The sequence below is a fragment of the Leucopleurus acutus genome (genome assembly GCF_964270905.1).
Source record: "Leucopleurus acutus genome assembly, chromosome: 1".
Lineage (NCBI taxonomy): Eukaryota > Metazoa > Chordata > Mammalia > Artiodactyla > Delphinidae > Leucopleurus > Leucopleurus acutus.
In genome coordinates, this window is record NC_139142.1 from 199,789,617 (window position 1) to 199,811,920 (window position 22,304).

The window sequence follows — 22,304 nt, forward strand, 5'->3', positions numbered from 1 at the left end:
TGGGAAGAAATGGACAGTGGGTCTGCTCAAAAGAGGAGGTACAGTGCAGCTTGGTGAAGCCACACGCTGACTGCGTTCTGCACGGCTCTTCATGCAGTGCTGTGGGCTGGTGCACCGGAGGCGAGCCCGGGTGTCCTATGTAAGTTTCTGTTGCTGTACATTGCAGCTAGGGGCTGAAAATACTATTCGTGTCTGTCTGGTGCGTGGTGCCTCTTTCAGATGTTTTTAATCCCCGTGCTGGGGATCAGTCAGACAATCAACCATTTGTACAACGAGTTTTCAAGCCACCTGAGGTATGGGAGATTCTGAGTTTCTCCGGAGATGTTTTTTTAATGTATCTTTCGTGCGGTGTTACTTGGATGAGGTCGAAAATAACTTGCCCTGGGATCGCTTGGGAAGTGCATTGTCTCAGAGGTCTGTATCAGTTCAAACCAGTTGATATTCTCTTTTACGTAGAGTCCTGTTTTCATCTTTGAATTATGGCATGAAAAGAATCTTTTTTTAGGGAGAAATACCACGGAGTTTGTCAAATTAAAGATAGCCACAGAAGCTCCCTTTAAATCCTATTTTGAACAGCTTTAGAAAAATAGGAGATGGATGACACAGCTGTTGCAGTTACGCCAGCATGTACAGCAGCTTTATCATTCTTTCACTGAAATAGCCCTTATTTCATGGACCTGCTGTGTTTTGCAAAATGGCTGTCTGAGTATTAAATTCTACAAGGCAGGCTTACACAAACACTGAAGTATCACTACTTAAAATGATTGGATGCTAATTGAAAGATGCCGCACAGTCTGCTAGCTGACAAGCTGGGGGGGGGGGGGAAACGCTCACTTTATTTTCACCCTCCTCTTACGTGTGGCTAGTTGATTTTCACGGAGTGATGTGAAAGCGAGCAAGAGGCTTATTCAGGCTGGACAAACTGCAGTGCTGAATTGCTTAACACTGATCTGAGATTCCTGGCTGCAGAACAAATAGAAAATCTACAAAGAGAGCTAATCAATACTTCAGGGTATAGTGTAGAGAAATCTGTGACCTTGGAAAACTGGCCACTACAAGAGATATATGTGACACTTCCAGGACAAACAAGGTCAAAATCTGATACAATCTACCTAATATAAAGTTGGAGACCAGGAAGATGGGAAAGGGATAATTACATTCCTATCAAATCTTAAAGAGAATATTCAATTTTATTAAACAATTAAAAGCGTAAAAAGCCCCATTAACTTACAGATTTTTGTAACGGTTATCTATTCAGGGTCATTTGTCTTTTGAATGCAACAGTTGACATGTGAGAAATAAATGTAGTAGTGAGGTAGCCAGCAAAGATTTTTAGAGACAACATCTGCAGAAATAGATTTTTTTTTTCCATAGAAAAATTAATTGCTTTTTAATAGGACTTGGGAATAAGTATTAGAAAGTTTCTAAAGTCTAAAATTATCCACATAAAGAAAAATCTTAAATTAAAGATAGAAATCATTTGAAGTTTAAAATCCGTATTTTTATAGATTCATGAAGATTGATAATTCCATAGTTTCATATTGCTGTTTATTCTTATACAGTAAATTAGAGGAAATGTGTGGTTATGTAGCCTGCTGGCTAGAGGAATTCTGAAAGAAAGCCTCAAACAAAGCAGTCTTTTTTCACCCAACTTATTTTTGTCCTTTTCCTGACATTGAACATGTAAACAAATAGAAGAGACAGCATAAACTGTGCTCTCTGGAGTCTTGACTGAAAGGTTAGAAGATTTGATTCATCTGCTAATTCTCAAACTTTTTTACCCTGTGTTTTGGTGAAGGAACTACAAAACATACAGCACAAATATACCTTAAAGATAAAAGAAATTCATATATCTTGGTCACTAGAAACAGGTCTTCCTTTATGTTAGAACATTCATCTCTTGGGAACTCTAACCTGTAACCCACCTGCTGCTATTTCAGCCTCTTTTCTCTGGTAGTTTACTACGTGGATTGCAGTTTTCTTTATAGATAGTCAACCGAATGCTGTAGTATATTAAATCTGAAACATATTTCATTTCCTTGGAGGAAGAGAACCTCTAAGTATATATCTGGCAATGAGAACTCTCGTTTGACTGCAAAGCAGACAACACGTGGAGTCTGGAAGCTGCTCGGTGAATAAACAGGTAGACAGCAGGGCAAAGGGTGCCCAAACCCACGTGTAGCACAAGCGATGGGGGCCTTGTCCATTAAGTGGACTGTCTCGGTGTCCTTTCTCCGATTTGTCATCAATTTGATGGAATGATAACTTAGATCAGGCTAGTACTAAATGCCAACTAAAGTTTAGGAATTAATAGCGGGTATATATAAAAATATATATGTATGTACGAGGTATAACATATAATTCAGTTGGCACGGTCTATGTGTAACCATCCACTAGTTCTTATACCTTTTTTTAGTACGACAGTTTTCTCAAGGATTCTTCCTAGTCTCACATCGTCTCTCGGAAAGAATATGAAAGTTCTGTGGGTTCTGAATAAAGTCATGTACATATTCCATAGTCCTTTTGTTTCTAGGTTTTTACCTTCCGTGGCTGTCACCTTTATTAGGCGCCCTCCCCTAACTCACGTCACGTTGCCTTCATATTCAGAAATTGTCCCATGAGCGCCCTGTAGGCTGTGGCCCCTCTTGTTCTCTGTAAGACGCAATTCATAAGCCTCTCTTTTTGGCATTATTGAGTATTCGAACTCAAGAGCTAGTCTTCGTTATTTTATTTATACCGAACAATCATTCTTTTAGAACCCAGCTTCGCATCTTAGACGTAATTCCTACTTTTATCTCAACTGTCCTGCTATTTTTATTTTATTAAATGACATGAAAACTGTCAGCTGAATAAATACTCCTACACTTAAAAGGATCTAGAAGCCTGATAAGTTCTGTGTGCATCTCTGCGCAGCACTTCTGAAGTATTGACCTTTGCATGCTTTGGGGGAGCAGAGATTGATACTAACTGTTTTGGGGTAAACTCTATTGAAGGATAGCACACATGCAGAAAAGTGCAGAAATCTTAAGTGTTGAGTTTGATGAAAGTTCTCAGTGAGCAATTGTGTGTAACCAACACGAAAATGAAGAAACCAAGCAATGTCAGAACTCTTATCTACCTTCCACTCACCAATCAGCTCCCCGCTCCTCCACGGTACCCCCAATTTGGCTTTTTCCTGTTTCTGAATTTTATACAGGTGGACTCATTCCGTATGTATTTTTTGTTCAGCTGAGGTTATTAGCATTTTATTTATGAGATTAACCTATGTGGTTGCGCTAAGTTATAGCAGTAGTCTGCTCTCATGGCTGTATAGCATTCCATTATGTGACTAGACCATAATTTAATTTTCCATACTGTTGAGATGCATTTGGGTAGTCTCCAGTCGGGAGCTGTTGTAAATACTGCTGTTATAAATGTTTGTACCATGTTCTTTTACTGATGCTTACGTATGCATTTCTGTTAGATATAAAGCTAGGAATGAAATTGCCAAGTCGTGGGGCTTATACATATATTCAGCTGAAGTCAGTACTGGGAAAGAGCTTTCCAAAGTGGTTCAGTCGATTTACACTCGCACCAGCAGTGCCTCACCAAAACTTGATGTTGTCTTTTACATTTTAGCCAGTCTGGTAAGTGTGTCCAAGTACCCCATGTATGGTTTGACTTGGTGTTTCTCTGATGACTATTGAAATCAAGTACCTTCTTTATATATTTATGGGCCAGTTGGATAGCCTCTTTTGTGAAGCACCTGTTTGAGTCTCTCTTTTTCTTTTCTTTTAATATATTTTGGAATTTTCATACAGTAGAGATTTTGAAGAATTTTTTTTTTAATATTTATTTATTTGGCTGCGTCGGGTCTCAGTTGTGGCACGTGGGAGCTTCGTTGCGGCATGCAGGATCTTTCGTTGCAGCACGCAGGCTCTAGAGCACAGGCTCAGTAGTTGTGGCGCACGGGCTTAGTTGCCCGATGGCATGTGGGATCTTCGTTCCCTGACCAGGGGTCAAACCCGCGTCCCCTGCATTGGAAGGCGGTTTCTTAACCACTGGCCCACCAGGGAAGTCCCTGTTTGAGTCTCTTGATTCTTTTTCTGTTAGGCTTTCTGTCTTTTGAGGTTTTTTGTTCAAAGAGGGACATACAAGGAAAAAGGTATTGATGGTTAGCATAATAAAATGACTAGAGACAAAATGGTATATACAGACATAATTAGAATGTGGAATCAGGCCAATCTAGGTTGGATTCTTGGTGTTCTTGTTTATTTACTGCATGATAGTGGGGAGTTGCTTTTTTTTTTTTTTTCTTAGTCTCAGCTTTCTCATCTGTATAATCGGGGAAATAGGGCAAGCTTGAAGGGTTTTTTTTTGAAAGTTAAAATGAAATGTTGACAAAAACAAACCAAAGAAAACAACAAAAAAACCAAAAATAAATAAAGTGAAATGTTGTGCTACAACATCGTAAATCAACTATACTTCAATAAAAAAGTTTTTTAAAAAACTGAAATGTTGTTTGTCAGCCCGTACCGGATCATGAGACGGAGAAACTGTAGGAAGAGAGTAGGAGGGGATGTTAGGGAGGAAAATGGTAGATAACTGCTCTTTTTAACGTGGAAGTATAGTTGATTTACAATATTGTATTAGTTTTAGGCATACAACATAGTGATTCAATATTTTTATAGATTATACTTCATTTAAAGTTATTATAAAATATGGTCTATATTCCCTGTGCTAGACCATATATCCTTGTAGCTTATTTATTTTATATGTAGTAGTTTGTGCCCCTTAGTCCCCTACTCTTTTATTTTCCCTCCCCACTTCCCTCTCCCCACTGGTAACCACTGGTTTGTTCTCTGTAAGTCTCTTTCTGCTTTGTTATATTCACTCGTTTCTTTCATTTTTTAGATCCCGCGTATAAGTGATAACACAGTGTTTGTCTTTGTCTGACTTATTTCACTGAGCATGACACCCGCCAGGTTCATCCATGTTGCTGCAAATGGCAACATTTCATGTCTGAGTAATATTCCATTGTATGTATGTGTGTGTATATACACACACACACACATATACAAACACACACACACACCCCACATGTTCTTTATCCATCACAAAATACTTCTAGGCCCATTGTGTCATTTGATGTTACCACGGTGTTTAAGAGTACAAAAAAACAAGGCAAGTGATGATAACACCATTTTATAGATGAGAAAACTTCAGACGAGAGAAGTAAACTGTATCGCCACAGGCCACAGGATCTGATGGGGCCAAGCTGAGATTCAAACTGAAATACATTTTTATTCCACGTGCCACGTTTTGTGCATCTTGTTTGGAATGTAGTTCTGAATTAAAATAATGGGATTATAATTAAATTTAATTAATGCTAAATTTTTGTAGTGCTTTCGAGTATAAAACTCAATTGTCATTGAGCTTGAGAAGTATTGTACTAAAGTGCCAGTAATAGAGATTTCTGCTTAGCAGAATTGTAGGTAATATATTTTATGAATTATAGTTTTTTTCTCACAATTCGTACTTTTATCCAAATTATCATAGTTGTCTTATTAGGGGAAATCAGTTTAAGCTATACACTTATTATATATGTTCTGGAAAATATATTTTTATGGCAAAAGACTTTTTAAAGAGTTTTGAGAGGCATCAATTTTGTTCTCCAACAGATAGAGGAATAAGGGTCATATGCATTAGTGGTTTTAATATAGGTGTATATATATACATACGTATATATTGCACCCATATTTATATATTATATACCTTAAATAACGTGGTGCTTTTCCAGCCATGTCTTAAGATGTCCTTGAAGGGTACTATTTGGCTTATAAAACCTGTGTCTTGAAAAGTCAAATTTATACATATTTTGCCTGGCCTACTCTTAAAGGTATTTTCTCAACATTTGGGACTGCATGTGCTTTTGATAGTTTTTAATTTTGGCCCTATTAAAACCCTTAATTCCATCCTTCAAATTTGTCAAGTGCCATTAATTCTAAAAAAAATTTTAATTCATGTGCCTCTTTCTAGGAAGTGAAAATATCCTTAGACGGTAAATGCTTACATCAGAGCAGTAGACCACAGCTTCAGAAATGACGGCCATGAGTATTTAAGATATTTCACAATAAAAATGCTACTTGACGACTTCATTTTTTTCAGAGCTTTAAATTTTGCTTTAATTATACGCTTCAGTACATGAGGACATTTTATTAATAGAAAATGAGAAAGATGAGCAGGCCTGTAAGTGTTAAGCAGTGCAGAGGGGGGAGATGAAGTTCAGTTAGCAGTTTGCAACCTCTGGGCGTGTACTGAAAATAAGCTTGTGGATGAATTTTCAGAGACGTGGGACCCTCTAGTTGCTTTCGAGTGTTCTTAGCTCATCCCTTTGTCACTCAATGCTTTTCTTCCCACTGGAGAGGCAGTTTTGTTTATGTACTTATTTTTAGGAAGATAGCATTTAAATTTTTTTTCAGTTTTTCTGAGGTATAATTGACAAATAAAATTATGAGATATTTAAAGCGTACCTCGTGATGATTTGATAAATGTCTACATCGTGTGGGCTTCCCTGGTGGCGCAGTGGTTGAGAGTCCGCCTGCCGATGCAGGGACACGGGTTCGGGCCCCGGTCCAGGAAGATCCCACATGCCGCGGAGCGGCTGGGCCCGTGAGCTATGGCCGCTGAGCCTGCGCATCCGGAGCCTGTGCTCCGCAATGGGAGACGCCACAGCAGTGAGAGGCCTGCGTACCACAAAAAAAAAAAAAAAAAATGTCTACATAGTAAAAGATTCCTTCCATCTAGTTAATTAACACATCATCCATCACATATTTATCTTTTTTCTTTTCTTTTTTTTTTTTTTTTTTGATGAGAACATTCAAGTTGCACTCTCTTTTTGGCAAATTTCAATTCTACAGTACAGTGTTATCAACTCAGGTCACCATGTTATTCATTAGCTCCACAGAGCTTATTCATCTTAGAGCTGAAAGCTTGTACTCTATTACCAACCTCTCCCTATTTCCCTCACCCCCCAGCCCCTGGCAACCACTTTACTATTCTCTGTTCCTGTGAGTTTGACTTTTTTTTTTTGATTCCGCATGTAAGTGATAGCATGTAGTATTTGTCTTTCTCTGTCTGACTTATTTCACTTAGCATAATGCCCTCAAGATCCAGCTGTGTTGTTACAAATGGCAAGATTTCCTTCTCTCTCATGGCTGAGTAATACTCTATTGTGTATATATATTTACTACATCTTAATTATCCAGTGGTGTGTGTGTGTACATATATATTCCACATCTTTATCCATTCATCCATTGAGGGACACTTAGGCTGTTGCCTACCTTGCGTATTGTGAATAATTCTGCAATAAACATGGGAGCATGAAGATGTGGTTTAATATGTGTTTGAAAGACTGGAGCACGGGCACAGGCTCTGTACATTGTAGACCTTTGGGCAAGTCACTCCGTTACTCTCTGCCTCGATTTCCCTTTCTGTTAAATGAGGAATAACCACAGAACCTTACTCACAGGTTGGCCATATACATTACATGGGTTAAACGATGAAAACAGTTGGCTTGCACTATGTACTCAATTAAGGGTGAACTATTTTAATTATTGTTACTCCCATCTCCCTCTGCATCTGAGCACTGCTTCTCCTGGGGTAAAAAAATGGTTGAGAAAGAACCATCACTTTTGGAAGGGTGAGTTCATTGTTTTAAAGAAAGCTTCTGTAGGGCTTCCCTGGTGGCGCAGCGGTTGGGAGTCCGCCTGCCGATGCAGGGGACACGGGTTCGTGCCCCGGTCTGGGAAGATCCCACATGCCATGGAGCGGCTGGGCCCGTGAGCCATGGCCGCTGAGCCTGCGCGTCCGGAGCCTGTGCTCCGCAACGGGAGAGGCCACAACAGTGAGAGACCCGCGTACCGCAAAAAAAAAAAAAAAAAAAAAAGAAAGCTTCTGTAACGTTTATTTAATTACGAATAGCTGTGATAGTCGTCATCCTCCCATTCATTCGTGAAGCAGTTACTCAGCGCCAGCTCTTTGCCCAGGGCTATCCTGAAAGTTCAAAATACAGAGAGGAATTGAACCCCTAATCCCCACCTTCAGGAAGGCCTAGCTTGATGCCGGAGATGCATGAGTTTATGGGAATATTAGCGTTTGACCTCACGAGAATATCCAACAGTAGGAAGAAAACAAATGGCATGCCACCTGTACCAGAGAAGAATACCACACCGGCATTAGAGAGAACGCTGGATCTGTACAGACCAGCACAGACGGAGGTCTACGTTCTGAGAATATGTTACTTACAAATTAAGTTGCAGAGCATTGTATATAGTATAATCACTTACACTGTACGTGTGTTTATTTCTTTATGGGTATTTGTGTTTATGTCTCTATGGGTATTTAAGAAGAGGTCTAGAAGGCTCTTCCAATGTACGGGTGTCTTACAGAAGTGGGCTTATCAAGGACGAGGTGGGATTTTACTGTTTATATCACTAGACGTTTTACAATAAGTATGTTTTATTTTTGTAATAAACACTGAATGTGGCAAACGCCTTTAAATTAATTTTTCCCTCACTTTCTCCCAGAAAGGCTTATAAAATATAAGTCAGTGTATGTAATACACATCTTTGCTCATTAGGAAGCACTCAACTTGAAACGCGTGGAGCGAAAATAGTCCAGAAATTGAGGCATCTGTTAGTTGAGAAGTTTTCACACGTACTCCCGGTACTTTGAAACAAGAAGGGTAGATTTTGGCTGGTTCTTTAGGCCTGCCCGCCAGGGGTGTGATGTGCACATGTGCTCAAATGTGGGAGAGGGTTCTAATGCTTTGCTTTGCAGGCTAAGAACTGTCTCATGAAGGATGGTCACATCCTTTTGAATTCATTTGCACTCCGGCATGCCTTTATTGTTAGCATATTTCCTAAGTAAATGAAGGTCTGAAGGGATGTATAAGGTCTGAGCAGAGGAACATAAATCATCTTAGGAGATATTTCCATTAATTTATGCTGGCCTGGTGAGTCATCTCCCTCCAGACAAAGTGGTCAAGAGAGTCAGATCCAGTGGTCATGGCCCCATCCGGCTGTCTTGAACCATCTTTTTCTTCGCTTCTGTGTTGCCTCGTTTGCCTGTTCCCATATAGCTCTTCCTCTTCCTCTACTATACAGACGATATCTTCATTTTCTGATTTATATTGGTATCCCGTCAGGTAGTCAGTTCTTAGAGAAGCCAATGAATACCAACATACATCTGAGGAATGGTTAAAAGAAGGAAAACGTAAAGAAAAGCAGCCTTAGAAGAAATGGCCAAAATGACTGAAGGAAAACTGTTCCACGTCTATGCTGATGGCCCCTAAATCGGTATGTCCAGCTCAGATCCTTCTTCCAAGTTGCAGACCCGTATAACCATGCAAAAGCCTTTCGATATCTTTATCTGGAGACACCACGGGCACTGCAGACACAACCAGTGCAAGACTGAATCCAGTCGTCTTTGTCCTGGTCTTCCTCACCTCTGCTTCTTCCTTCCGCTCTCCCACCAAAACCTGTATCTACTTCCACTGTATTGGTCAGATTAAAAGGCACCACTATCCTCCCAGTTGTCCAAGCCAGAAGCGTATCATCGTCCTTTCTCTTGACTCTCAGATCCAGTCACTCATCCCTTTCAATCACTTCTCCCTCAAGAGCTCTGGCATCTGTGCTCTCCTCTACTCCACCTCGCTTGACCCTAGTCGAGGCTCTAGTTATTTTCCTCCCAAATTGCTGCAGCAACCTTCTGAATGGTCCCCCTGGCCTAGTGTTCGTTCTGCGACAATCCTTTCTCCACATTGCAGCCGCCATTGTGATTTTTCTCAAAGGCAATCATGTTATTTCCTTGCCTAAAGTCCTCAGTGGATTCCCATTCCCTGAGAATGTCAGGACAATCCAGGCAACATGTTGCAAGGCCCTTCTTGATCCAGCCTTTGTTTGCCTCCTGGGCCTTAACCCTTAGCACCTGCACACTCTGAGGTCCCAATGGCATTCATTGACTGTCATTCACGTCCCAACACCTTTTGCCTCTGCTCCTCGTAGAGTCTGTTCCCAAGTCCAGGTCAGGCATCCTTCCTCTTTTCCGACGGTAGCACTTCCTATACCTTCTCATAATTACTCCTTTACTTGTCTGCCCCCCTCCTTTGAACTCTACGTTCCCTTAGTTCCCTTTGCCTCGTTGCATCCCTGTTGTCCAGGAAGAATGCCTGGCCTTTGGCCAGTGTTCAAGACATATTTGTTGAATAAATAAATAAATGCTGCTGGAGAAATATTATCAAATTCTTACTTTTCCATGAACGCCCTTCTCTTCCCACTAGCCATTATAGTATGCAATTTTAATTTTATATTTACATAAAGTTCATTACGTATGTGTCTACGCGTGTGTAAACACACATATACATGTGCGCGCGCACACACACAACAGGGTTTTGTGATATAAAGTTAGGTTCCTTGGTCTCTTCCATATTTACGAAGCAGAAGGTAAGTTTTGTTGCAAGAGTTTGAAACTATGTAATCATTTACCCTTTAGACCTCTCTTCATTGTTTAGATTAGATTCTGCATATTTCTTTTGAGGATCTAAAGCAAGAGCCAGCTCATTTACCCATGGCAAGGACCTGCTCCAGTGCCGCAGAGATCTGAGCTTGATTTCAATGATGAAATTAACCCAAACCTACAAACTAGCTTCATTTAAAAACACTGGTTACCGGGAATTCCCTGGTGGTCCAGTGGTTAGGACTCCGTGCTTCCACTGCAGGGGGCATGGGTTCGATCCCTGGTCTGGGAACTAAGATCCTGTAAGCTCCACAGACAAAAACAAAACAGACAAACAAACAAAAACCACTGGTTCCAAATAGGTAGATACGTTTTTAAAAATATTTTTAAAGTATCTTTAAGCACAGCCATTGAAAAATGAAAATACCTCCATATTATTTTTTGAAGCCTTGAATTAAAGGCTTTAACAGCTCTATGTATTGAAAGCTGCCCTAACATCTTTCCCATATGTAACTTAGGGGCACCTGTTTTAGGAGCTGCCTCATTCCCCCTACATCCCCTGTCGAAGCTCAGGTAGCAGTGCTCTGATGCAGCCCTTTGTGTTGTTGGTTTAGAGACCTTCTATTGCCAGACGACCTTTCTGCTGAATAGATCTGCTTCCCATTGAGCCAGAGTCTTCTGTTTGTTCTCTTTCTTGGTATTACATTGAGATAACAGCCAGTTCCCTTCTGTTTGAATCATTAAAAGTAGCCTCAATTTTCCTTACTGGGGTTTTTCCCCCTTGCACTCTTTTTTTTATTATTTTAACATCTTTATTGGAGTATAATTGCTTTACAATGGTGTGTTAGTTTCTGCTTTATAACAGAATGAATCAGCTATACATATACATATGTCCCCATATCTCTTCCCTCTTGCGTCTCCCTCCCTCCCACGCTCCCCATCCCACCCCTCTAGGTGGTCACAAAGCACCGAGCTGATCTCCCTGTGCTATGCGGCTGCTTCCCACTAGCTATCTACCTTACGTTTGTTAGTGTATATATGTCCATGCCACTCTCTCACTTCGTCCCAGCTTACCCTTCCCCATCCCCATGTCCTCAAGTCCATTCTCTAGTAGGTCTGCATCTTTATTCCCATCCTGCCCATAGGTTCTTCATGACGATTTTTAATGTTTTTAGATTCCATATATATGTGTTTGCGTAGGGTATTTGTTCTTCTCCTTCTGCCTTACTCCACTCTGTATGACAGACTCTAGGTCCATCCACCTCACTACAAATAACTCAATTTCATTTCCTTTTATGGCTGAGTAATATACCTTTGTACATATGTGCCACATCTTCTTTATCCATTCATCTGTTGATGGACACTTAGGTTGCTTCCATGTCCTGGCTATTGTAAATAGAGCTGCAAGGAACATTGTGGTACATGACTCTTTTTGAATTATGGTTTTCTCAAGGTATATGCCCAGGAGTGGGATTGCAGCATCATATGGTAGTTCTATTTTTACTTTTCTAAGTAACCTCCATACTGTTCACCGTAGTGACTGTATCACTTTATATTCCCACTAACAGTGCAAGACGGTCGCACACCCTCTCCAGCATTTATTGTTTGTAGATTTTTTGATGATAGCCATTCTGACTGGTGTGATGTGATACTTCAATGTAGTTTTGATTTGCACTTCTCTAATGATTAGTAATGTTGAGCATCCTTTCATGTGTTTGTTGGCAGTCCGTATCTCTTCTTTGGAGAAATGTCTATTTAGGTCTTCTGCCCATTTTTGGATTGGGTTGTTTGTTTTTTGATATTGAGCTGCATGAGCTGCTTGTAAGTTTTGGAGATTAATGCATTGTCAGTTGCTTCATTTGCAAATATTTTCTCCTATCCTGAGGGTTGTGTTTTCGTCTTGTTTATGGTTTCCTTTTGTGTGCAAAAGCTTTTAAGTTTCATTAGGTCCCATAGGTTTATTTTTGTTTTTATTTCCATTTCTCTAGGAGGTGGGTCCAAAAGGATCTTGCTGTGATTTACGTCATAGAGTGTTCTGCCTATGTTTCCCTCAAAGAGTTTGGTAGTGTCTGGCCTTACGTTTAGGTCTTTCATCCATTTTGAGTTTATTTTTGTGTACGGTGTTAGGGCGTGTTGTAATTTCATTCTTTTACATGTAGCTGTCCAGTTTTCCCAGCACCACTTATTGAAGAGACTATCTTTTCCCCATTGTATATTCTTGCCTCCGTTATCAAAAATAAGGTGATCATATGTGCATGGGTTTCTCTCTGGGCTTTCTATCCTGTTCCATTGATCTATATTTCTAATTTTGTGCCAGTACCATACCGTGTTGATTACTGTAGCTTTATAGTATACTTTGAAGTCAGGGAACCTGATTCCTCCAGCTCCGTTTTTCTTTCACAAGATTGCTTTGGCTATTCTGGGTCTTTTATGTTTCCATACATATTGTGAAACCTTTTGTTCTAGTTCTGTGAAAAATGCCAGTGGTAGTTTGATAGGGATTGCATTGAATCTGTAGATTGCTTTGGAGAGTATAGTCATTTTCACAATGTTGATTCTTCCAATCCGAGAACATGGTATATCTCTCCATCTGTATGTGTCATCTTTAATTTCTTTCATCATTGTCTTATAGTTTTCTGCATACAGGTCTTTTGTCTCCTTAGGCAGGTTTATTCCTAGGTATTTTATTCTTTTTGTTGCAGTGGTAAATTGGAGTGTTCCTTAATTTCACTTTCAGATTTTTCATCATTCGTGTATAGGAATGCAAGAGATTTCTGTGCATTAATTTTGTATCCTGCTACTTTACCAAATTCATTGACTAGCTCTAGTAGTTTTCTGGTGGCATCTTTAGGATTCTGTATTTATAGTATCATGTCATCTGCAAACAGTGACAGCTTTACTTCTTCTTTTCCAATTTATATTCCTTTTATTTCTTTTTCTTCTCTGATTGCTGTGGCTAAAACTACCAAAACTATGTTGAATAATAGTGGTGAGAGTGGGCAACTTTGTCTTGTCCCTGATCTTAGTGAAAATGGTATCAGTTTTTCACCATTGAGGATGATGTTGGCTGTGGGTTTGTCATATATGACCTTTATTATGTTGAGGTAAGTTCCCTCTATGCCTACTTTCTGGAGGGTTTTTATCATAAATAGGTGTTGGATTTTGTTGAAAGCTTTTTCTGCATCTATTGAGTTTATCATATGGTTTTCATTTTTCAGTTTTTTATATGGTGTATGGCATTGATTGATTTGCATATCTTGAAGAATCCTTGCATTCCTGGGATAAACCCCACTTGATCATGGTGTATGATCCTTTTAATGTGCTGTTGGATTCTCTTTGCTAGTATTTTGTTGAGGATTTTTGCATCTTTGCTCATCATTGATATTGGCCTGTGGTTGTCTTTCTTTGTAACATATTTGTCTGGTTTTGGTTTCAGGGTGATGGTGGCCTCGTAGAATGACTTGGGAAGTGTTCCTCCCTCTGCTGTATTTTGGAAGAGTTTGAGAAGGATAGGTGTTAGCTCTTCTCTAAACGTTTGATATGATTCACCTGTGAAGCCATCTGGTCCTGGGCTTTTGTTTGTTGGAAGATTTTTAATCACAGTTTCAATTTCAGTGCTTGTGATTGGTCTATTTATATTTTCTATTTCTTCCTGGCTCAGTGTCAGAAGGTTGTGCCTTTCTAGGAATTTGTCCATTTCTTCCAGATTGTCCATTTTATTGGCATATTGTTGCTTGTAGTAATCTCTCATGATCCTTTGTATTTCTGCAGTGTCAGTTGTTACTTCTCCTTTTTCATTTCTAATTCTATTGAGTGTTCTCTGTTTTTTTCTTGATGGGTCTGGCTAATGGTTTATCAATTTTGTTTATCTTCTCAAAGAACCAGCTTTTAGTTTTATTGATTTTTGCTATTGTTTCCTTCATTTCTTTTTCATTTATTTCTGATCCGATCTTTATGATTTCTTTCCTTCTGCTAACTTTGTGGGGTGTTTTGTTCTTTTCTCTCTAATTGCTTTAGGTGTAAGGTTAGGTTGGTTTTTTGAGGTGTTTCTTGTTTCGTAAGGTAGGATTGTATTGCTATAAACTTCCCTCTTAGAACTGCTTTTGCTGCATCCCATAGCTTCTGGGTCGTTATGTTTTCATTGTCATTTGTTTCTAGGTATTTTTTGATTTCCTCTTTGATTTCTTCAGTGATCTCCTGGTTATTAGGTAGTGTATTGTTTAGCCTCCATTTGTTTGTAATTTTTACAAATTTTTTCCTGTAATTGATATCTAGTCTCAGAGCGTTGTGATCGGAAAAGATACTTGGTATGATTTCAATTTTCTTAAATTTACCAAGGCTTGATTTGTGACCCAAGATATGATCTGTCCTGGAGAATGTCCATGAGCACTTGAGGAGAAAGTGTATTCTCTTGTTTTTGGATGGAATGTCCTATAAATATCAATTAAGTCCATCTTGTTTAATGTATCATTTAAAGCTTGTGTTTCCTTATTTTCTGTTTGGATGATCTGTCCATTGATGAAGGTGGGGTGTTAAAGTCCCCTACTATGATTGTGTTACTGTCAATTTCCCCTTTTATGGCTGTTAGCATTTGCCTTATGTATTGAAGTGCTCCCATCTTGGGTGCATAAATATGTACACTTGTATTATCTTCTCCGTGGATTGATCCCTTGATCATTATGTAATGTCTTTCTTTGCATCTTTTGATAGTCTTTGTTTTAAAGTCTGTTTTGTCTGATGTGAGAATTGCTACTCCAGCCTTCTTTTGATTTCCATTTGCGTGAAATATCTTTTTCTATCCCCTCACTTTCAGCCTGCATGTGTCCCTAGGTCTGAAGTGGGTCTCTTGTAGACAGCATATATACGGGGTCTTGTTTCTGTATCCATTCAGCCAGTCTTTGTCTTTTGGTTGGAGCACTTAATCCATTTACATTTAAGGTAATTATCAATATGTATGTTCCTATTCCCATTTTCTTAATTGTTTTGAGTTTGTTACTGTAGGTCTTTTCCTTCTCTTGTGTTTCCTGCCTAGAGAAGTTCCTTTAGCATTTGTTGTAAAGCTGGTTTGGTGGTGCTGAATTCTCTTAGCTTTTTTGCTTGCCTGTAAAGGTTTTAATTTCTCTGTCAAATCTGAATGAGATCCTTGCTGGGTAGAGTAATCCTGGTTGTAGGTTTTTCCCTTTCATCACTTTAAATATGTCCTGCCACTCCCTTCTGGCTTGCAGAGTTTCTGCTGAAAGGTCAGCTGTTAACCTTACGGGGTTTCCCTTGTATGTTATTTGTTGTTTTTCCCTTGCTGCTTTTAATATTTTTTCTTTGTATTTAGTTGTTCTTTTTGTTTTGTTTTGTTTTGTTTTGCGGTACGTGGGCCTCTCACTGTTGTGGCCTCTCCCGTTGCGGAGCACAGGTTCTGGACGTGCAGTGTCACGGGCCCAGCCGTTCCACGGCATGCGGGATCTTCCCAGACCGGTGCACGAACCTGTGTCCCCTGCATCGGCAGGCGGACTCTCAACCACTGCGCCACCAGGGAAGCCCTGTATTTAGTTTTTGATAGTTCAATTAATATGTGTCTTGGCATGTTTCTCCTTGGATTTATCTTGTATGGGACCCTCTGCACTTCCTGGACTTGATTAACTATTTCCTTTCCCATATTAGGGAAGTTTTCAACTATAATCTCTTCAAATATTTTCTCAGTCCCTTTCTTTCTCTCTTCTTCTTCTGGGATGCCTATAATTCAAATGTTGGTGTGTTTCATGTTGTCCCAGAGGTCTCTGAGACTGTCCTCAATTCTTTTCATTCTTTTTTCTTTATTCTGCTCTGCAGTAGTTGTTTCCACTATTTTATCTTCCAGGTCACTTATCTGTTCTTCTGCCTCAGTTATTCTGCTATTGATTCCTTCTAGAGAATTTTTAATTTCATTTATTGTGTTGTCCTACACTGTTTGTTTGCTCTTTAGTTCTTCTAGGTCCTTGCTAAACATTTCTTGTATTTTCTCCATTCTGTTTCCAAGATTTTGGACCATCCTTACTATCATTACTCTGAATTCTTTTCCAGGTAGACTGCCTATATCCTCTTCATTTGTTTGGTCTGGTGGGTTTTTACCTTGCTCCTTCATCTGCTGTGTGTCTGTCTTCTCCTTTTGCTTAACTTGCTGTGTTTGGGGTCTGCTTTTCACAGGCTTCAGGTTCATTGTTCCCGTTGTTTTTGGTGTCTGCCCCCAGTAGCTAAGGTTGGTTCAGTGGGTTGTGTAGGCTTCCTGGTGGAGGGGAGTAGTGCCTGCGTTCTGGTGGATGAGGCTGGATCTTGTCTTTCTCATGGGCAAGTATGCCTCTGGTGGTGTGTTCTGGGGTGTCTGTGACCTTATTATGATTTTAGGCAGCCACTTTCATAATGGGTGGGGTTGTGTTCCTGTCTTGCTAGTTGTTTGGCATGGGGTGTCCAGCACTGGAGCTTGCTGGTCGTTGAGTGGAGCTGGGTCTTGGCGTTGAGATGGAGGTCTCTGTGAGACCTTTTGCCGTTTGATATTACACGCAGCTGGGAGGTCTCTGGTGGACCAGTGTCCTGAAACTCGGCTCTCCCACCTCAGAGGCACAGGCCTGACACCTGGCCGGCGCACCAAGACCCTGTCAGCCACACACCTCAGAAGAAAAGGGAGAAAAAGAGAAAGAAAAAAGAAAATTTTTAAAAGTTATTACAAAATAATTATTAAAAAAATTTTTTTAAGTAATAAAATAGAAAAGAGAGAGCAACCAAACTAAAAAACAAATCCACCAATGATAACAAGCCCTAAAATCTATACTAAAAGAACCAGAAAACAAAAAAAACAGAACCCTAGAACAAATGGTAAAAGCAAAGCTGTACAGACAAAATCACACACAGAAGCAAACACATACAGATACACAAAAAGGGAAAAAGGAAAAAGATATATATCATTGCTCCCAAAGTCCACAATTTGGGATGAGTCGCTGTCTATTCAGGTGTTCCACAGATGCAGGTACATCAGGTTGATGGTGGAGCTTTAATCCGCTGCTCCTGAGGCTGCTGGGAGGGATTTCCCTTTCTCTTCCTCGTTCTCACAGCTCCCGGGGCTCAGCTTTGGATTTGGCCCCGCCTCTGCGTGTAGGTCGCCGGAGGGCGTCTGTTCTTCGCTCAGACGGGACGGGGTTAAAGGAGCCGCTGATTCGGGGGCTCCGGCTCGCTCAGGCCGGGCGGAGGGTGGGGCACGGCGTGCGGGGCGGGCCTGCGGCGGCAGAGGCGGCGTGACGTTGCAGCAGCCTGAGGCCCGCCGTGCGTTCTCCCGGGGAAGTTGTCCCTGGATCCCGGGACCCTGGCAGCGGCGGGCTGCACAGCCTCCCCGGAAGGGGGGTGTGGGTACTGACCTGTGCTCGCACACAGGCTTCTTGGTGGCGGCAGCAGCGGCCTTAGCGCCTCCCGCCCGTCTCTGGGGTCCGCGCTGTTAGCCGCGGCTCGCGCCCGTCTCTGGAGCTCCTTTAAGCGGCGCTCTGAATCCCCTCTCCTCGCGCACCAGGAAACAAAGAGGGAAGAAAAAGTCTCTTGCCTCTTCGGCAGGTGCAGACTTTTCCCGGGACTCCCTCCCGGCTAGCCGTGCGCACTAACCCCCTTCGGGCTGTGTTCACGCCGCCAACCTCAGTCCCCTCCCTGCGCTCCGACCGAAGCCCGAGCCTCAGCTCCCAGCCCCGCCCGCCCCGGCGGGTGAGCAGACGAGCCTCTCGGGCTGGTGAGTGCCGGTCGGCACCGATCCTCTGTGCGGGAATCTCCCCGCTTTGCCCTCCGCACCCCTGTTGCTGTGCGCTCTCCTCCGCGGCCGCGAAGCTCCCCCCTCCGTCACCCGCAGTCCCCGCCCGCGAAGGGGCTCCTAGTGTGTGGACACTTTCCTCCTTCACGGCTCCCTCCCACTGGTGCGGGTCCCGTCCCTATTCTTCTGTCTCTGTTTTTTCTTTTCTCTTTTGCCCTACCCAGGTACGTGGGGACTTTCTTGCCTTTTGGGAGGTCTGAGGTCTTCTGCCAGCGTTCAGTAGGTGTTCTGTAGGAGCTGTTCCACGTGTAGATGTATTTCTGGTGTATCTGTGGGGAGGAAGGCGATCTCCGCATCTTACTCTTCTTCAGCCGTCTTCTCCCCTTGCACTTTCGAGATGAGCTACTCACCTTTCTCCTCTCCATCACCAAAGGAATAATTTATATAATCCACTCTGATTTCCAGACAGCAATGTAGAATAGAATAAAGGACTAAGAAGCAAAGCCATTTCTGAGGCTATGGGTATGTTGAAGTTTCTGCCTCTCACTTTTTTTTTTTTTTTTTTTTTTGGTAATGGTCTCAGTGATTCTTTGAAGCTTTCCCCAAATGAGTCATTGAGTTCTCTGGTAGTTTCATTATCGGGAAAATTAGCTTGGTCTTTTGGGTGGATTTCAGACTGTGAAACAAAGTGATAGTCATTCAGAGGTGGTGGATTGCAACGTTTTTTCTGTACAGAGATTAATAGGACACCCTCTCATCAGGCATAGAAGCTTCTTCACAATTTTTCAAGGGTTCTGGTTGAAGGGGGAAATGGCAGGATGGCAGGGAAGGGGGAGTTTAAAAAAAAGAATCCATCAGAAGATCTGGAATCTCTCTTCTCTCCCAAGGTAATACACTTCTATAATAATCATCACTTTTCAAAGCTTTATAAAGAGTGATTAAGATCATTTGGTGACACACAATAAAAATCACCTCTTTTTAATTTAAACATAGAATTCATTGGCAGTTTACACCCATGTTTTTCAGTGTGTTCTTTGAGTCACTGGCATAAGAATTCTTGGGGACGTTTGTCCAAAAAAATGCAGATCCCGGGAACCACCCCAGACCCATAGAATCTGCATCTCAGGGATGGATCGTCTTCATTTAATTTTTGGTCGTCTCTCAGTCTCTCAGTGTGATTTCTGTGTACATAATTGTTTGTGGAGAGCTCAGAGAATCATAGAACGTTGAAAAGTCAGGATTGGAGTGTCGGGAATCATGGCTGGGCTCTTCAGAGTCCTTCCTCTGAGATGAGTGTAACTCACCTCAAGTTGATTTGTGTCACGTTACACAAGGTTCACTTCCTGAGACAGATGACCCGAGAGGATCTTCTCAGGCCAGAAGAGGCGAAGATGACTTGACGGACTCTCATCAAGCCAGCATACGATGGAGGAAGAGAATTTCCAAAGGAAAATCCACATCTTGTTTCTAGAAAAAAGAATAGATCCTGGATGGTAGAAACCACGGGTGATGTATACACATACAGAGGACACAGTCATAAGATTTTTGTTTTAACGAACCACCCTCTCCTGTGGTTAAAGCTTAGAAAGTAAAGCGTGACCCCCTTCAAGCTTAGCGGTGCTGATGTTTCTCAGTTACATTAACGGGGGTTATGGACAAGGTAGCTCATGGCAACGCGAGCTTGTAGGAAAAATCCAGAATTGCCTTTCCAGGAGAATTAGTGCCTGATAACTTGTCAGGATTAAAGACCTAATATTTGAATCGATCTAAATAACTAATAATGACAGTAAAGATTTTATTCAGACATTCTGTAAATATTGGCAACTTACTGAATTATAATATTAAATTACAATTGAAGTTTATAGAAGCAGTTAAGCAATGCTGTGAGGAGTCTATCAGTAAAAGACCTAACACAAAATAACATATTAATTATCTCCCTCCAAGGTACAACTTTCATCGCTTGATCCGGTTCATGCTGTTAATTTCTACTTGTGCACCGTTGACCTTATTGGAACCGTGGGTCTGTGCAGACGCAGTTTTGGTAAATGTCTACCATGAAAGATATCATGTGGATTTTGTATTTCTAGGAAGCTCTTCTCTTTGGGAGTCTTAATGACCGCTAATTGTGAAATCATTGTAGATGTCCCAGAAAGAAATAGGATATCTATTTTTGGTGTGATGGGCTACACTGGGAAAACGTATGGGCAGCTTTCCAACCTGTCCACTTATTTTGATGAAAATAAATTTCAGTTCTAGAAAAATAGAGAAGGGAGAGAAGGCATCTGAACTGGGAAGGCATAAGAAAGAGAGTTTACAAAAGTGTTTCAGATTATGAGTAACAATCAGTATCTCAGCATCTTTTTTTTTTCTGTAAGGCACTGAATATGTCTTAAAGAGTGATTTAATTACATGCAGAAGTTTCCTGAACCAACTTCCAAATGTCTACTCCCCAAATTTGAATAAGACAGCAATACAGACAGACCTTAGAACTTGTATATGAGGGCTCTCAGCAAAGTTTGCCTATTAATTTTTGTCTGATTGAAGGTGGGTACGGAGGTCAAAGCTTCCCCTGTCATGGCCTCTCTTCCTTTGGGGTCACAAACATTCTAAAAGAGAAATCTGTGTATTTTTTTTTTTAATCTTACAGGGTAGACCTCCACTTCAGTTAAATTCTTCCGTTTTTTTTCCTAATGTTTTATTTTATTTTATTTATTTTTGGCTGCACTGGGTCTTCGTTGCTGTGCCTGGGCTTTCTTCTGGTTGCTGAGAGCGGGGGCTGCTCTTCATTGCGGTATGCGGGCTTCTCATTGCTGTGGCTTCTCTTGTTGCGGAGCACAGGCTCTAGGTGTGCACGCTTCAGTAGTTGTGGCACGCAAGCTCAGTAGTTGTGGCTCTTGGGCTCTAGAGTGTAGGCTCAATAGTTGTGGCACACGGGCTTAGTTGCTCCGCGGCATGTGGGATATCGCAGAGCAGGGCCCGAACCCTTGTCCCCTGCATTGGCAAGCTGATTCTTAACCACTGCGCCACCAGCGAAGTCCCTCTTCTGGTTTTAAAAATGTATTCTTTTAAAGAACTCTTGGTCAATCCCTCTTGATGCAACCAATTTCATAGAATTTTCATTTCTGAACTCTAGTTATTATGTGCTCATTACCATTTAAAAATAATAGAATTCTTATTTCTACCAGCCAAGAAGCACTTAAAATTTTGAAATGTGTCTCCACTTCAAAGGGAAAAGCCATCACTGCTGGAGGGTACTTCTCTGAATTTTCTTGTATGATCCCTTATTGCACTATTTTTTCCATTGAACTTGACTCTGGAGCCCTGATTGGCAGTACAATTGGATTAAAGAATACTCTTAAAAGACACTGATTTGGGTTCTCTTCACGTTACAGCTTCATGAAAAAATGAGATGACAATCTGACTTTTTATTCTGAGTTGACTAGATATTCCATATTTACTCTACTTTTTAAGTCCTTGACAAGACTAGCACTTCTCCATGGCATTTTATATTCTCATTAAGTCGCTGAGGATTTCTCTCTGACAGCTTTGCTCCATTACTATCTGGAGAAAACGGCATTCATTTGGAATTGGTACAGTTTCATCTGTGGTTAGATTTCGGGCTATAGGTCTTAGTTAACTGCTAGAGCTTTGAAGGGTCAGATGTAAGCACTGATGTACCATCTAAATACTAGCTTTCCGAATTCATTTCCCAACCTTATCCTGTTAATGCAAAGTACTTCTTCATTAAGGGGAAAGGTTAGCCTCATAATAAGGGACTGGATACAGGAGACTGCAGACACATGTGTTTTTGAAACTCAGCTTCTAGAAGCTGATGAAAGGGTATGCACAGAGAGGTATTCTCATGGTAGATGAATTGCTGCAGGAAGAAAATGAAGTCTGTTCATTGTCTCCCATGCAAGAATGGTTTTTCAACTTTATTGATTTTAAATAATGGCTCTGCTTTTTGTAAAACCTAGACTAACACAGTAAATGTTTTTATTAATGGTGTCTAAATTACCATGCAGTCCAGCTAAGCTGAAGATTTTAAATT

General features: G+C 41.0%; 1 protein-coding gene across 8 annotated transcripts in view; it reads left to right on the forward strand.

Moving 5' to 3' along the window:
- Positions 1-22,304, forward strand: part of CACNB2 (calcium voltage-gated channel auxiliary subunit beta 2) — a gene marked incomplete at both ends in the record, with an annotated part of 400,287 nt that overhangs the window by 135,630 nt on the left and 242,353 nt on the right. For 2 of the 8 annotated variants that reach the window (XM_082844974.1, XM_082844968.1), the window contains one exon: positions 92-139. The exons of the other annotated variants lie outside the window; for them this stretch is intronic. In XM_082844974.1, the coding sequence (XP_082701100.1) occupies positions 92-139 (48 nt within the window). Of the gene's footprint in view, positions 1-91; positions 140-22,304 lie in introns of those variants that run through there. 8 annotated transcript variants of the gene reach the window in all.